The sequence below is a fragment of the Lontra canadensis genome, unplaced genomic scaffold, assembly GCF_010015895.1.
Source record: "Lontra canadensis isolate GAN:19392208 unplaced genomic scaffold, GSC_riverotter_1.0 scaffold1, whole genome shotgun sequence".
Lineage (NCBI taxonomy): Eukaryota > Metazoa > Chordata > Mammalia > Carnivora > Mustelidae > Lontra > Lontra canadensis.
This window is the reverse complement of record NW_022630995.1, coordinates 27,672,624-27,687,767: the sequence shown is the minus strand read 5'-3', so window position 1 is coordinate 27,687,767 and position 15,144 is coordinate 27,672,624. Positions and strand designations below refer to the sequence as shown.

The 15,144-nt window shown below is 40.5% G+C and overlaps 1 protein-coding gene across 1 annotated transcript in view; it reads right to left on the bottom strand.

Annotated features, from left to right (window-relative positions):
* Positions 1 to 1,334: 1,334 nt before the first annotated feature.
* The window catches only part of CNGA1 (cyclic nucleotide gated channel subunit alpha 1), a 33,323-nt gene continuing 19,513 nt past the window's right edge, over positions 1,335 to 15,144 (bottom strand). Inside the window, exons 3-10 of the mRNA XM_032852289.1 lie at positions 14,524 to 14,644; positions 13,365 to 13,490; positions 12,872 to 12,934; positions 8,248 to 8,289; positions 8,048 to 8,158; positions 5,655 to 5,762; positions 4,779 to 4,885; positions 1,335 to 2,808 (exon numbers count right to left, since the gene is read on the bottom strand). Coding sequence (XP_032708180.1) covers positions 1,394 to 2,808; positions 4,779 to 4,885; positions 5,655 to 5,762; positions 8,048 to 8,158; positions 8,248 to 8,289; positions 12,872 to 12,934; positions 13,365 to 13,490; positions 14,524 to 14,630 — 2,079 coding nt within the window. The 5' untranslated portion in view covers positions 14,631 to 14,644 and the 3' untranslated portion in view covers positions 1,335 to 1,393. The remainder of the gene's footprint in view (positions 2,809 to 4,778; positions 4,886 to 5,654; positions 5,763 to 8,047; positions 8,159 to 8,247; positions 8,290 to 12,871; positions 12,935 to 13,364; positions 13,491 to 14,523; positions 14,645 to 15,144) is intronic.

Sequence of the window (15,144 nt, the reverse complement as noted above, 5' to 3'; positions counted from 1 at the left end):
GGTATGAATCACCCAGGGGGCTTGCTAAAAAGCATATTCTCATCCAGTAGTCATAAGGTAGGGCCCGAGATTCTGAATTTCTAGGAAGTTGCCTGATGATGCCTGCTCTGGTCCATAGAACTTACACATCTCCTTTCCGGACATTACAATTTTCTTTGTTAATCATCCAGCAATGGAATTATTTTTATACCTTTTTTTATTGCTGGCCAGTCAGATAAGGAAGATAGTAGTCCTTGCTATCAGGCCTTAATAATCAGAGAATCTGAAAAAAATTATCATAAAAGTACAAACTGAGGGTTGCTGTAGGGGAGGTAGGTGAGGAGCTGGGGTAAATAGCGATGGGCATTAAGGAGGGTACTTGTTGTAATGAGCACAGGGTGATATATGCAAGTGGTGAACCACTAACTTCTACCGCTGAAACTAATACTACCTTATGTTAGCTAACTTGAATTTAAGTAAAATCTTGAAAGAAAAAAATTCGTTATAAAACTTTCCTACATTTTATGATTTTTTAAAATATATTTTTTTAAGATTTTATTCTTTTGAGAGGCAGAGATCACAAGTAGGCAGAGAGGCAGGCAGAGAGAGCGGTGGGGGAAGAAGCAGGCTCCCTGCTGAGCAGAGAGCCCGATGTGGGGCTCGATCCCAGGACCCTGAGATCATGACCTGAGCTGAAGGCAGAGGCTTTAACCCACTGAGCCACCCAGGCGCCCCCATTTTATGATTTTTAATGTTATATATTTATATATAAGCATAGATATGCAAAGTCTGATTTGTCACACTTTTATCGTGAGACGTTCTTTCTTCACCACCCTTCCTAAGTCCTAGACTACAAGGATTAATGTCCTTAAAATGACCCTAAAGGAGACTAAAATGACCCTAAAGGAGATTAAAAGACCTTAAAAAGCTCTAACAGATCCTAAACTCCCTACTAAATTATCAAATAAACAATATTCACCCCAGTTTTGTGACTTACTTTAGTTTATTGCATTCTAATTCTTTTTAACATGGTATCCTGGACATGATGGACCTGGTAATTCCCAGTTGTTCCTCCACAGTGTAAACTGCCTGAAAGTGAGGGGTACTTGTTCACTTTTATAAAGAAAATATCTACATGAAAGGAGCATACATGAAAAAAATCAGAAGACACAGATACTGACAAGTTAATCCTTTTCTATCTTTGCATGTTATCCGTTCTGAAAAATCCAAAGGACGGCAATCCTTTAATCTCACTACCTCACAGAGGAGTGTGTGGGTCTTGTTCCCTCCACCTGAGCACACTCTCCTTACGGAAAAAGTGCCCCAGCTGCACCTTCTTCTTCTTCCAGTTTAGAGTTGCTTAATCCCACCCTCAAAAGGATCATGAGGCACGTCCTTGGTAGTGACCACTTTTTCAGTCCTGCGTGGAGTCCAGGAGCCCGCTTTCAACTCCAGATCCTTCAAGAGCTGAAAATTCTGTGTCAATGAGTGGCTTCAGAAATCTCTCAACTTTGGTTAGTCTTTGCTTCAGTTTCTGCTGCATTGACTCATACTCAGCCAGAATCCGAGCAAACCTCGTTTGCAAGAGGTCTACCGACCCCTCCATTCGGGTGACCTTCTCTTCGAGATCTTTGGGATCACTTCCAGCGTTTGCAATATTTATATCCAGTAGACCATCTTTCATCAAGATTTGCTTTCCCTTCTCTTCTAGCATAGTTTTGGCGTCTGGGTACTCAGTCAGAGCTTCCATGAGGTCGTCTTTGGAGAGACAGAACAGATCTGAGTAGCCGATACTTTTAATATTGGCTGTTCTCCGATTGCCGGCTTTGCTGCCTTTAATGTTAAGGATACTGATCTCACCAAAGTAGCTGCCGTCACTCAGTACCACAAACTGAGTGACTCCGTCATCGGCCACCACAGCGAGTCTGCCTTCTTTGATGATGTACATCTCCCGTCCAATATCCCCTTTCTTGCAAATGTAATCTCCGGGACTGTAGACTTGGGGTTGCAGTTTCAAGACCAACTCCACCAAAAGCCCAGCTTCACAGTCCGCAAAAATGCGCACCTTTTTTAAAGTGTCTAAGTGGACGTTGATGGCAATCTCTGCTCTCAGCTTATCGGGGAGATACTTCAAGACTTCCTTCTCATCAACTGTTTTTTTGTTGGACCACAGGTAGTCGAACCATTTGATAACTCTCTTTTCCATATCTTTGCTTACATTTCGAAAATGCATATACTGCTTGATTGCATCGATTCTTGCTTGAAATTCTGCTCTGGCAGCATTCATGTTGGAAATCATAGAACCTATGTTACCAACGATGGTAGCAAAAATTAACACTCCGATTAGGAAATCAACCACCACAAAGACATACTCGGAATCCCTCACAGGGGGCGGTGTTTCCCCAATTGTAGTCAGAGTCAGTGTAGACCAGTAAAGGCTGTATACATACTTTCTGGCCAAACGGCCAAATTCAGGATCATTAACATCAGGATACACCCATGTATCATTTCCAAATCCGACAGCTTTGGAAATAGAGAAGTACACACATGCGTTCCAGTGGATAATGATGACGATATACATAACAAGGTTAGAAATCCTGAAGATGTTGGGGTAGTTGGTTCTGGTTTCTGTTCTCTGGAAGAACTCAAACATTCGAGAGATCCTTAACAGTCTGTTTAATCTAATTTCTGGATAGCTCCACCCCAGCTTAAAATACAGCAGATCAGTGGGTATCACTGAAAGAAAATCAAGTTTAAATTGCAAGGTGGATTTATATTTCTCTATGAGCTTGGGCTCTTCCCTCACCAGCAGTCCTTGTTCTAAGTAACCTAAAATAGAAGAAAAAAACACAACAATTTAGTGGTTTTTTTTTCATTTTTACGCCATTATGAATATTTCTAAAATAACCCACTGAGTTGAAAACAAGAGTTCATTTCCAATAGAGGTGCCTGGGTGGCTCAGTCAGTTAAGCAACCGACCCTTGGTTTCGGCCCATGCCATGAACTCATGGGTCATGATTTCGTGGGTCATGAGATCGAGCCCCCCACTGAGTCCTGCACTGGGTTCTGCGATCAGCGCAAACTGAAGATTCTCTCCATCTACCCCTCCCCCTACTTACTCTCTCAAGTTTTCTAAAATAAACAAACAAAGAAAGAAAGAAATATTTTTTAAAAAGCGTTCATTTCCAATAAACATGCTTTGAACAATGTAATAAGATATGGGTACTGATCAACATATAGCTATGGAAAATAATCTTTTGAAGAAATAAAAAATAAAACTTTGTAAGTGTAAAAGTGAAAGCTTATATGTAACACATACGTACGTTGTATGTACACAAATCTCTCCAGTGCCAGTATCTCTACCCAGCTAAAGGATTCCTTTTACAAACAGCATTCTTGGAAATTTTCCAAACACCCTCACACTGTGCCTAAGGCCTCACGCCACTCTCTTGTCAGAATCCCAGCCCAACCGTTGAAGTTTGGGCACCTGCCTTACTGCCCATTACGTGTGTTCTTGTCTTGTCCCTTCACTGTGAAGAATAAGTGTCCTTCAGAGGTTTGTTTTCTCTCTCCTTTTTGTCCCCCCAGCTTCCTTAGTCATCTGGGATCTTCCCTTCTCCCGTGTTGCTGCAGTGGGCCTTGAATGTCAGCATTCTGATACATTTCACCCGAGAATGAATTTGTTCCTCTTCCTATACCGGCTACCGGAGCTGCGAGTAGGACATAACAATTGGAGCATTGCTCCAGCACACTGATATTTAGAGCATGTCCCTGTCTTATAGAACTATTCTTTTTTTTTTTTTTTAAGATTTTATTTATTTATTTGACAGACGGAGTTCACAAGCAGGCAGAGAGGCAGGCAGACAGAGAGGGGGAAGCAGGATCCCTGCAGAGCGGAGAGCCCAAATGTGGGGCTCGATCCCAGGACCCTGAGACCATGACCTGAGCTGAAGGAAGACGCTCAACCCACTGAGCCACCCAGGTGCCCCAGAGTGATTCTTAAATGCTATTCTCTGCACAGCGGTTACCTTGGAACACAGAGCTCAGCGTAGAAACGGTAAGCTATACCCACTGAACAAGAATACTTAAGGGGAAGTTATCAGACCCTACCTACTCCCTGGTCAACGATGCCCACAAGGACCCCAAAGTTGAATTAAGGATTTTGTACTTTTACAAAAATTCTAGTACAGGGGTCCCTGGGTGGCTCAGTGGGTTAAGCCTCTGCCTTCAGCTCAGGTCATGATCTCAGTGTCCTGGGATCGAGCCCCGTATCAGGCTCTTTGCTTAGCAGGGAGCCTGCTTCCTCCTCTCTCTCTCTGCCTGCCTCTCTGCCTACTTGTGATCTCTCTTTGTCAAATAAATAAATAAAATCTTAAAAAAAAAAGAATCTATATTTAAAAAAAAAATTCTAGTACAGCTCTGTTGTACATAATGACATCCCCCCCCCCCCCATGCGTCTTCATAGTATCTCTCTGTTAGGGAGCAATTACCCTTTCCCCACAGAGCTGGCAGAACATTTCTCTTCTCTTTATTCCTCTCCCATGGCTCTAACCCAATGAATAAGTTAATGGGGGAAAAGCCACCAATCCACATTCAAATGTTGCCCAATTAAGTGAATCGGTTGTAGTGACCTAAGCTTTTGGGTAGGTATATGGTACTCTTACTTTCAACAGTGCCTTATCCTCTAAAATAGATTTTTGCGAGTTTATTTCAAAGAATACTTGAATTACAAAATTTCAAATCATACCATAGAGATAAAAGCACAAAATTACAAAATATCCAAAACTGAACATATTTACCCGTCCTTATTCGTACAAACATATCAAGAAGATAGATTACATCGGATATGTAATCTAAAATGACCCAACATGCTAGGTAATCAGACTGAAGTTCCTCAAAGCATGCTCTGTAAAAGAAAAACTTGTGTGATTAAAATGAAATGGGGGCAAGTTTAAGTAAACGTCCTCTCTGCATAATTTTTATCATGATAAGAGATATGATGCACTTAGACTAAGAGGGGCCTTAGGCCCATTTAATTAACCATGGCTCTTCTGAATATGGGCAGATGGATTAAGCTTTCTCCTGCTTCTGAATTCCAACATTCTTTCCATTACACTAGTTCACACTGTGAAGACATCAAATAAAAATAAATAGTCTCAAGCTAATGTCAAAATACAATGGGTCACACACATTGATAACCAGGTTCTTACGATCTGTCTCTAAAATGCGTCAAGGAATTGTGCTTGGTTCTGGACGGCCAAGATGCTTACTGTCTAAAAGACAGAAAACCATAGAAAAATCGCTTGGGAAACACATCTTGCTCTAAGACAACCTAGGTCTTTGATCTTTTTCCACTCTTGGCAACATGTTTTTCTTATAGTCTGAAAAGTACATAAATAAAATAACTAAGTTTCTCCCCAAATTCTAATGACACAGTTCAGCAATCAAAAGTTTAAAAAGGTCCTCTCACTCCCAGTCCAGTACTGGATTTCTAAGTATATTGAGAAGCAAAGCACCTACTCCTGATCTTGGGAAAACACATTGAGAATAACATAACCTCTCTTTACAACCTGTAGTGGAGAAAAGAGATACATCCCAAAAAGCCCTTGACCAAACTGTTAAGTCAGGTAACTTAGAAACCAGAAGCAGGTCGAGATCCACAAAAATATAGATACCTTGCAATAACCATAGTCCAGTTGTACATAACAGGTAAAGAGATACAGAACAGCCAGTTGTAATACATGGTTCCTGAGGGATCAATAACCATGACTTCTTTCTTCTCCCTAGCAGCAATTAGAAAGTGGGAGATTATCAAGAAACAAGGACATTTTTATTTCACATATCAAATTCGGTTATGTCCATCACCCACAGTTCATGAAACAGAAGTAAGCTGGAGAAACTCACTCTGCAGGGAAAAAACTAGCTTGCCATGAGCGTGATAGACATGAGAAATTGCTTAGTGAGGACTGGATAGATAGTTAAATTACCAGTCTTACATTAAGGCTTGCATGAGATTTTTTAAACATCCTTGTTGTACTGTGATGCTGCAGACATTTCTATCAATCCAACTCCTGAGAAGGAATGGTGCCACAGATCATGCTAAACTCTGGATATGCGTAGACCTCTTTGGTAGGTTATGGGTGGTAAGAGAATGGGGCGTTGCCACTCCCCCTACCAGGAGACAAAGTAATCAGGAACTATGCTGTGAGAGGGAATTCATGGGTTCTTTCTCTCTTGTATGGAAAGAAGAATATAACACAATCTAATAAAAAGTCCTTGTTGATAAGCATCTGGTGAAGGATGAAGAGGCAATAGAGGACAGAGGAAAAGCAAGAAGGCAGGAAAGAAGGAAGGGAAAAAGGAGGGAGAAAGGAAATATATAGTCAAATGGAAAATTTTTAAAATTTTCTAGTGTCAACCTACATTGTGTTTTGGCGGGGTGGGGGGTTTATTGTTGTTGGTGGGGGTGGTGAGTTTTTTTAAGGGCTTTTTAAAAGATTTCTTTTTAAATAATCTCTACACCCAACATGGGGCTTGAACTTACAACCCCAAGATCAAAAGTCACATGTTTTACTGACTGACCTAACCAGGCACCCCAAGCCCATATTATTACGGATTTTTCCCTTTTGTAAAAGCTTTAACAGCTTTCCAGCAGGCAAAAATAAGTGAATATTATGTGGTAAAGAGTTGTTGTTTTTTTTTAAGTTTAGAAAACCCCAAAGATACAGATGTAGTGAAAAGAAGGGCCATCTGTACCCCGATGTTCATAGCAGTAATGGCCACAATCGCCAAACAGTGGAAAGAGCCAAGATGCCCTTCAACAGACGAATGGATAAGGAAGATGTGGTCCATATATACAATGGAATATTACTCAGCCATCACAAAGGATGAATACCCAACTTTTGTATCAACATGGATGGGACTGGAGGAGATTATGCTGAGTGAAATAAGTCAAGCAGAGAGAGTCAATTATCATATGATTTCACTTACTTGTGGAGCATAAGAAATAACATAGAAGACATTGGGAGAAGGAAAAGAAAAGTGAATTGGGGGAAATCGGAGGGGGAGACGAATCATGAGAGAATGTAGACTCTTAGAAACAAACCGAGGGTTTTGGAGAGGAGTGGGGTAGAGGGTTAGGTGGGCCTGGTGGGTGTTAAGGAGGGCACATATTGCATGGAGCACTGGGTGTGGTGCATAAACAATGAATCTTGGAACCCTGAAAAAAATAAAATAAAATAAAATAATAAAATAAAAACATCTTTCACTTGGATCAGCAAAAAAGCAAACAAACAAAAAAACTTCCTTTAGTAAAAAGTAAAAAGATAACTGAAAATATCACTCAGCCTTACCCTCATGAAATTCTAACCCTCAAATGTTTGTTTAAAAAGGATCTTTCAGGGGCACCTGGGTGGTTCAGTCGATTAATCATCTGTCTTCAGCTCAGGTCATGATCCCAGGGTCCTGGGCTCAAGTCCCACATCAGGTTCCCCGCTCAGTGGAGAGCCTGCTTCTCCCTCTCCCTCTTCTGCTCCCCCGATTGTGTTTGCTTTTACTCTCTCTCTCTCTCTCTGTCAAATAAATAAGTAGAATCTTAAAAAAAAAAAAGTGGGGGGTCTTTCAAATGGCTGGTGCTGATAAGCATTTGGACTGCTCTCAAAATTAAGCATGGCTTTTGCAAGGAAATTTGCTTACTTTTGGATTATTTGCTTGAGCATTTATGACTCAAAAATGTTAATAAAATTGCTATATTTTTTATTTCAACATAAAAAATTAATGTTAAGACCCTAGGAACACAATTTTCTTGAAACCTAAATATCTCTCAATGGTAAATTTATCTTCACCAGAGCTTCAGAAAGATAATTAACCATAGCATTGAAAATTTTTGATGAGAAAACTAAGAATAAAGCTACCACTGCTCATTGTAAGGAAATTTAAAAAAAATGATTCACATTTTATAACAACATATGTAGTCTTTTACTCAAGGCTTCATAACTATAAACTTTCAGGAAATTACCCTGCATTCAAAATCCATTATAAATTTGTTCCTAATTTCAATGCCACTTACTCTTCTTTCTTATCTTTGTCTTTTTCCTCTTTCTTTTTCTTCTCTTTTTCCTTTGCTTTCTTCTTTTTCTTCTCTGAGTCCTTTTTGTTTTCATTTTTATCATCTGATTTGCTAAAAAGTGAGAGATGTAGTTAGTAATAAGATACAAAAATGTTATGGGCCCCAAAACCTGCGATCACTCATGCCAAAGTCTAACTTACCTCTTCTTTTCTTTTTTCTTTTTCTTTTTCTCTTTTGGCTCTCTAAAAAAGAAATGTCTAAGTCACATCATCAAATTACATTCTGACTTCCATTCTTAATTACTTTCCTCTCTATTGAGCCTTGAATTCAGAAACCCATGCTCAGAGACCAGAAATTTGGTTTTCTGCTGGAGAGTTCTACAAAAATGGACATGCATCCAATGATAAAAAAAACACACACAAAATTTCCTGGGTTAGTACATGTTAAAAATTGAAGGAAATGGAGGTGGATAGAGGCATAAACCCAACAAGGGAAATTTAGGAAGCAACAGCTCTCATGGGTGCAATTTCAAGGTCTCTAGGTGTCCAAAACAATTTTTTTAAAAGATTTTATTTATTTATTTGACAGACAGAGATCACAAGTAGGCAGAGAGGCAGGCAGAGAGAGAGAGGAGGAGGAAGCAGGCTCCCTGCAGAGCAGAGAGCCCGATGTGGGGCTTGATCCCAGGACACTGGGATCATGACCTGAGCCAAAGGCAGAGGCTTTAACCCACTGAGCCACCCAGGTTCCCCCAAAACAATTTTATTTAAAGTTTAAGTTTCTTGATATCACTTATAATAATTTATTATATATAATATGTATAATGATATTGTATATAACAATATATATAAGAATTTATTATTATTTATTATTGAGTAAGAGCTTTGAGAAATTTCAAGAAAATGCCATCAATTTTCTTTAGAGGGATAATCCTAACTGTGGCAATTTTTCATGAGTAGTCAGAAAGCTCCACACACTAGAACCCTAATTCTTAGAATCATTTACTGGATTTGAGATTGCCTTTTTCTATATGCAATTTCTTCTGCAGTTGAGAATATGTGATTAGAGGCCTCTTCCTACAGTTTGGCTCTCTCCCTATCAGCTGAAGGATGAAACTTGGAGGCAGTCAGATCTAAGGTCAAAAATAGGTTGCCATCGTTGGCTCAGATGACTTGGGAAAGTTTATTATTCAGACATGAGTGAACAGGCATCTCACAACCAGGAGGGTAGTCAGAGAGGTAGTTACAAGGAGAGAGCTAGATCTAGGCCTTAAAGTATAGGTTAAGAGTTGGAGAAGTTGAGAAGAAGCGTGGGGATGTTAATGGGAAGAAAAATTTTCAGGTGCAAATGTACAAATGAATTTATTCTGTATATGAATAGCCCAGCAGAAATGGAATGCTGCTATTGAGGAGGAGCAAGAAACAGAATGGACAAGGAGGTGGGGCTTGGCACCTAAGGTCGTCATGTACAAAGGGCAACACAACATAGAACTGGATAAGGGAGAATTTGTTGCTGTGAGAGCACACCCTTGTGATACAGGTTTTAACCCCTAGCACAGATCCTAAGAAATGGTGCTGACACGCTGCTTGGATGGCTCCCGGAAGCTCAGAAAAGGGGACGGCTCATGCTAAGTGCAATAAAATTACAAACGGCCATGGCAGAGGGTAGAGGAAGGTACAAGGAAGACTCAGAGAAGTGATATGCTTAAGTAGACATCCCAGATAAGAAAGACAGTCCACCAGCTGACTGTGGTTCCTCAGAGGGCTCAGAGGACACAAAAATGATAAGAAATGTGCTGGTGGGAGGGGAACCAGCATCAATGAGAAACTCAGTGGTACTGTCCTCTGGAAGCCAGGGCTAGGGCTGATAGTGGGAGATGCTGAACTGGGTACAGAACTGGGTTCCCTGAGAGCAATAGGGATGACAGAACCTGGGAATAAGCAACCAGTGGCAGTGTTTACTCATCAGAAGAGAGATGGGTCCACTAACTGTAATTAACTTTAAGGGGAGCATGGGTAGGCAGGGGACTTATCCCACAGAGAGCTATGAAAGAGGTTAATAGAATCTGTTCCTAGATAGATGCACATCCCTTTGGCTTGTCAGGGTGCTGTTTAACATGTACGGTCACAACAGATCAGGAATGGATAATCAGGAGATTGAGAGCAACTTAACCCAATAAAAAGTCACAACCTCATGCCTAGTTTCTAAACCTGAGCCAGCTGAGAAATGAAATCACTGACTGAAGAATGAAATCACTGACAATATATGACTTATGGGGCTTCCACTGGGTCTAAAGACCCCCACTGTGGTCATTTCTCCAGGTCCTCAGTGTAAAAGTGGAATATATATGTTTGGACATTGGTAGAACCCTCATCCCTACATGCTCCTTGGCTTGTAGAGGAAGAGTTGATGATAATGGGGGTGGGAGGGGTGGGGACAAGTAGAAACCCTCCAGCTGCCCCCCACCTGCTGTCTGAAAACCATATTGCATCCTGGACAGGAAAGAAAATGCAATCCTTAAAGTCCTCATGCAGGCAGGGCTGGTGGTTCCCTCCCACCACCATTTCATTCAATGTCTGGTCCCTACAAAACCCACATGGATACTAGCAGCTGGCAGTAGACAACGGAAAATCAACCACAGAGTAGCCCCAGCTGCAGCTGCCTGGGCTATTGTGAAAAACAATGCTCTCATGTGATCTAGACCATATACCCAATGTTCTGGGTCAGTCATGGTGAGTGTGTGATATTTTTTTTTTTTATTACTATTAGGGAAGAGGAGCAGAAACAGTTACGAGATGGAAAGCAGCGCACGGGCTATGTTGTCTCTCCTGCTCAATGTCATGACACAGCCTAGAGGGACCTGGACCATCTGGACATGCCTCAGAATGTCACATTGATCTACTCTATCAACAGCATCGTGTTAATAAGGCCTGGAAAGAGGATTAAACAACCATGGAACAGAAAATGGCTATTGACCATGAGCTGGATTCTGCCGGAATTAGCAAGTTATAAGGTTGTACAGTAATCCATCCCATGATGAAGTGGAATATCTGGGATCAAGCATGGGGCACAGTAACCCCCCCCCCCCCACCATGTGCTCTGCCACTGTTGTATCAGCTCCTATTCCCTCAGCTCTTCACCGTGGCCATAGGCGGGGGTCTTACAGGAGGAGTTGAAGGAGCATGGTTTATGAATGGCTCAGCCTGACATCCGGATACAAGTCAAAATGGGCTGTGTCTACACTAAAGCTCTACTTAGAGATGACCCTAGAAGATAACTGGTAAAGTCAATCTTCAAATAACACAGCTTCAAGGGGTGAACCAACAACTACTTGGTAAGGAAAAGGAAATAACCATGTATGGGTCTGGGAACCAAGGAGTTTAAGTAGGAGAGACTCACATAGAGAGTGTGTCCTCCTCATCCCCACAACTTTATGGTCCGTGGATCTACATGTTTCCAGATGGATCACGTGTCTTCCAGGCAACACAGTTAGTGTACCATTAAACATTAAGCTATGACTACTCCCCAGGCACTTTGGGCCCCTCGTGCCAAAAAAAATTGATAGGCAAGAAAGGGAGTCACCATACTGGCAAAAGTAACTGACTTCTTTCATCACAACTAGATAGTGTTGCTGTTGTACAATGTGTGTGTGTGTAGGGGAGGGGTATATTTGGCACACAGGTGATCTGCTCTGGTGTCTTTGGTGTTCTTCAGCCCAGTTTTAGTGGTAAATGGACGAATACAGCAGGTATAACTCAAGAAGGGTATGGTGATGACCAGGGCCCCAAATCCTTTAGGGAGAAGAGTCTATATCATTCATCCCATGAAGTAAATCATCTAGACCAGCAAAAGTGCTGACCAGAGGTGACAGGATTCTAGAATGTGTAGGAAAGGAGAGCATAAGCAATTTCAGTTAAAGCCTCATGACCAGCTGCAGCTGTCAGGGACCTAGGTTTATCCCATTAACCATCCTCTTATAAGCTTTCTCAGGAAAAAAGAACAAGACTCCTGGAAGAGGTATATTCCCGCATAGGATGAATTTTCTATATGAGGAAATCGGACACAAACAGTGCAAGAAGTGTGTTGTCCAGATGCATTAGTGCACAGAACTCTGGCACTCATTCCCCACTGGCCAAAAGTATTGGTTGCTGACAGCTCACAGCTCCCTCTTCTTTGGCTGGCCTTGGCTGACGGAGACCCACCAGACTCAAAGCTATGCCCCCCATCCTATGGGCTGCCCTCACCCAATGACTGAGCATGTGCAAAGGCCCAGTCCTACTGCCTAACTATGATCCAACTCTGAAGGGTCATCCCTCCTCTAGAGCTTCCCATAGCAACTCTATCCCCTGAAGTTCAACTTCTCCCTCTGCCCAGTCCTGCTCCCCACTCTCCTGGAAATCATTCCTAAGAGCACTCCCAATAAACCTTTGCACACACACCTCCCTCTCAGAGATTGTCTCCTAAGGAACTTGACCTGGGATATATTGGCCTAGAATAGAAAAGATGACTGAGATTTCATTTCTTTTTGTCCACAAGGAGGGGCAATTGCATCGACACTACAGACAATGGCTTTCTGTATGTATTCAAACACATACATAATACACACATGCATACATACATACATACATGCTGCTTTTAATATAGGTAGCCACTTTTTTCAGAAGTAAATAACCAAATGACAAAATAATAAAATACTATAGCCATTGTATTAAATAGAGTTTTCCTAATAAAGATCTCCTCTGCAGCAGATTCAGATACATTCCTACCTTCTTAATGGTGTTCTTTAAAAGCACAGCTTTGGTTTTCTATTGTAAATGTACTTACTGCTCATTATTGCTGCTGTTGTTAATATTGAAAAGCGCAAGGGCACCAGGCAGGTACTGCTCCCTGGAAAGTGAAAGCATAATAGTCACCATCTGTATAACGTCCATGTTAGGGAAAGTCATGGAGGACTGTGGCATGTGGTTCTTCATGGACAGAGACAGGTCTCAGGGAAAATGATCCACAGGAGTGCTGGTGACTTAAGGCATCAATGGACATCAATAACCATCAGGTCTTGGCATCATCAATCATCAATATTCAATATTCAATCATTCCATATTCAATCATCATTCAATCATCAATCATCAATAATCATCAGGTCTTGGCAGTTTCCCAAGAGAGGAAAAGGATAAGCAGCAGGTTATTTCCAAGATCCTGCGAAGTGGCCTAGGTGGCAGGAACATTTGCCAAGCCCACGAAGTGGAGGAGTAGAATACCTTTCTTTCATCTACATAATAGTTTAAAAAGACCTGAAGGAATAGATCATCGTGCTCACCTCTGTGATGGCCCCCCTCTGTGTGAGTTATGTCTACAGGAACCCCTTGCATGGGGGTTTTCATTCTCTGATTCTTCAAACATGGAGGCGCTGTCACCATCATCATCATCATCATCAGAAAAGGAGCTATGGTCCAACAGGAGGCAGAGATGAATTAGATCAATGTTTTAAACCATTATGAAGGAGTAACATTTCTCATTAGGAGGACCATGGCTTCAACCTTTCTCCTACCCTCTGAAACTAACATATAACTCTTTTGAATTAGAGTGAAATGAGAACTTTCAGGATCCATGGAATTAGGTAAGGTGTATGCACAATTCAGTAAAATGTGTGTAATTAAGAAACAACTTTCTAGGTCTTCCACATTTCTTTTATTTGACGCATTGATTAATGTTAATATTTATCAAATAGAAAGTATGAATCCATGCTTTAGGTTGCATTATACATTTTTATGAACAAGCCTGTAATAACATTTCTTTCCACAAAAAATAAATTCAACCACATTTATACATGCTCTATTCAGTTATGGGGTAACCACTTTATTGTATCTATTTTATTTTATTTCAAATCAATTAGTTAACATATAATGTATTATTAATTTCAGAGGTGGAGGTCAGTTATCCATCAGTTTTATATAATACCCAGTGCTTATTATATCACTCACCCTCCTTAATGCCCAACACCCAGTTACCCCGTTCCCCCACCCACCTCCCCTCCAGCAACCCTCGGTTTGTTTCCCTTAGTTAGGAGTCTCTTATTATTTGGCTCCCTCTCTGATTTCGCCTTATTTTATTTTCCCCTCCCTTCCCCTATGTTCACCTGTTCTGTTTCATAAATTCCACCTATGAGTGAAATTATATAATTGTTTATATAATTTCTCTGATTGACTTATTTCGCTTAGCATAATAAAGGGTAACCACTTCAAATTATACTTTTAAAACATTTAGCATTTCACACTTTGTATTATTTTCACATTCATCTATGGCAATGCTTTCTCTGCAGATTTGAAATGTCCCATAAGAAAAGGCCTGTGCTATAGTGAGTGCTGTGAAGTGTGTAAGCCTGATGATTCACAGACCTGTATCCCTGGGGCAAATAATACATTTTATGTTAATAAAAATAATTTTTTAAAAATGCATGAAAAAATACATGGATTTACCTGCCCACTCCATTTTCCATCCTTCTTATTTCGCTTTCAATATCTGGAGTAATCACATTGGGAACGTTTACAAAAGAGTACCATGTATTGATAATATTTTTCTTCATGGTAAGTTTAATATCTAGGGAGGAAAAAAAAAACCCTATTATTGGAAAGACTTTATTATTTACATATATAATCAAAACTGCCACTCTACCATTCATCTAAGGCTGTCATAATGATTTTATTTGGAAATTATTCTTTAATAGAATACAGATGTAGCCTAAACCCTTAATTATCACTAGCGAGGTTTTTTTTGTGTATTTTTTTAAAATTCAAGAATATAACAAGTGCAGATTTTTTTTTTTAAATTTTGGATTTACCCCAGCTTTAAAATATTCAGGCAATGTAGTCATAGAACAAAGCTATAGAGAACTCACATACACATCAAACAAGTAAGAAAAAAAAGTAGTAAAATAAAATACCAAAATGAATGCAATCAGCTGTGAATGTCTCCAAGCATTCAAAAAAGGCGGGGTGGGGTGGGGTGGGGAGATTCTTGAATGGTTTTCAAACTTTGGAGTGAAAAAGGTTGCGACCGATCCACATTTTTAGGAAGTCCTCTAAATAACTCTGATACAG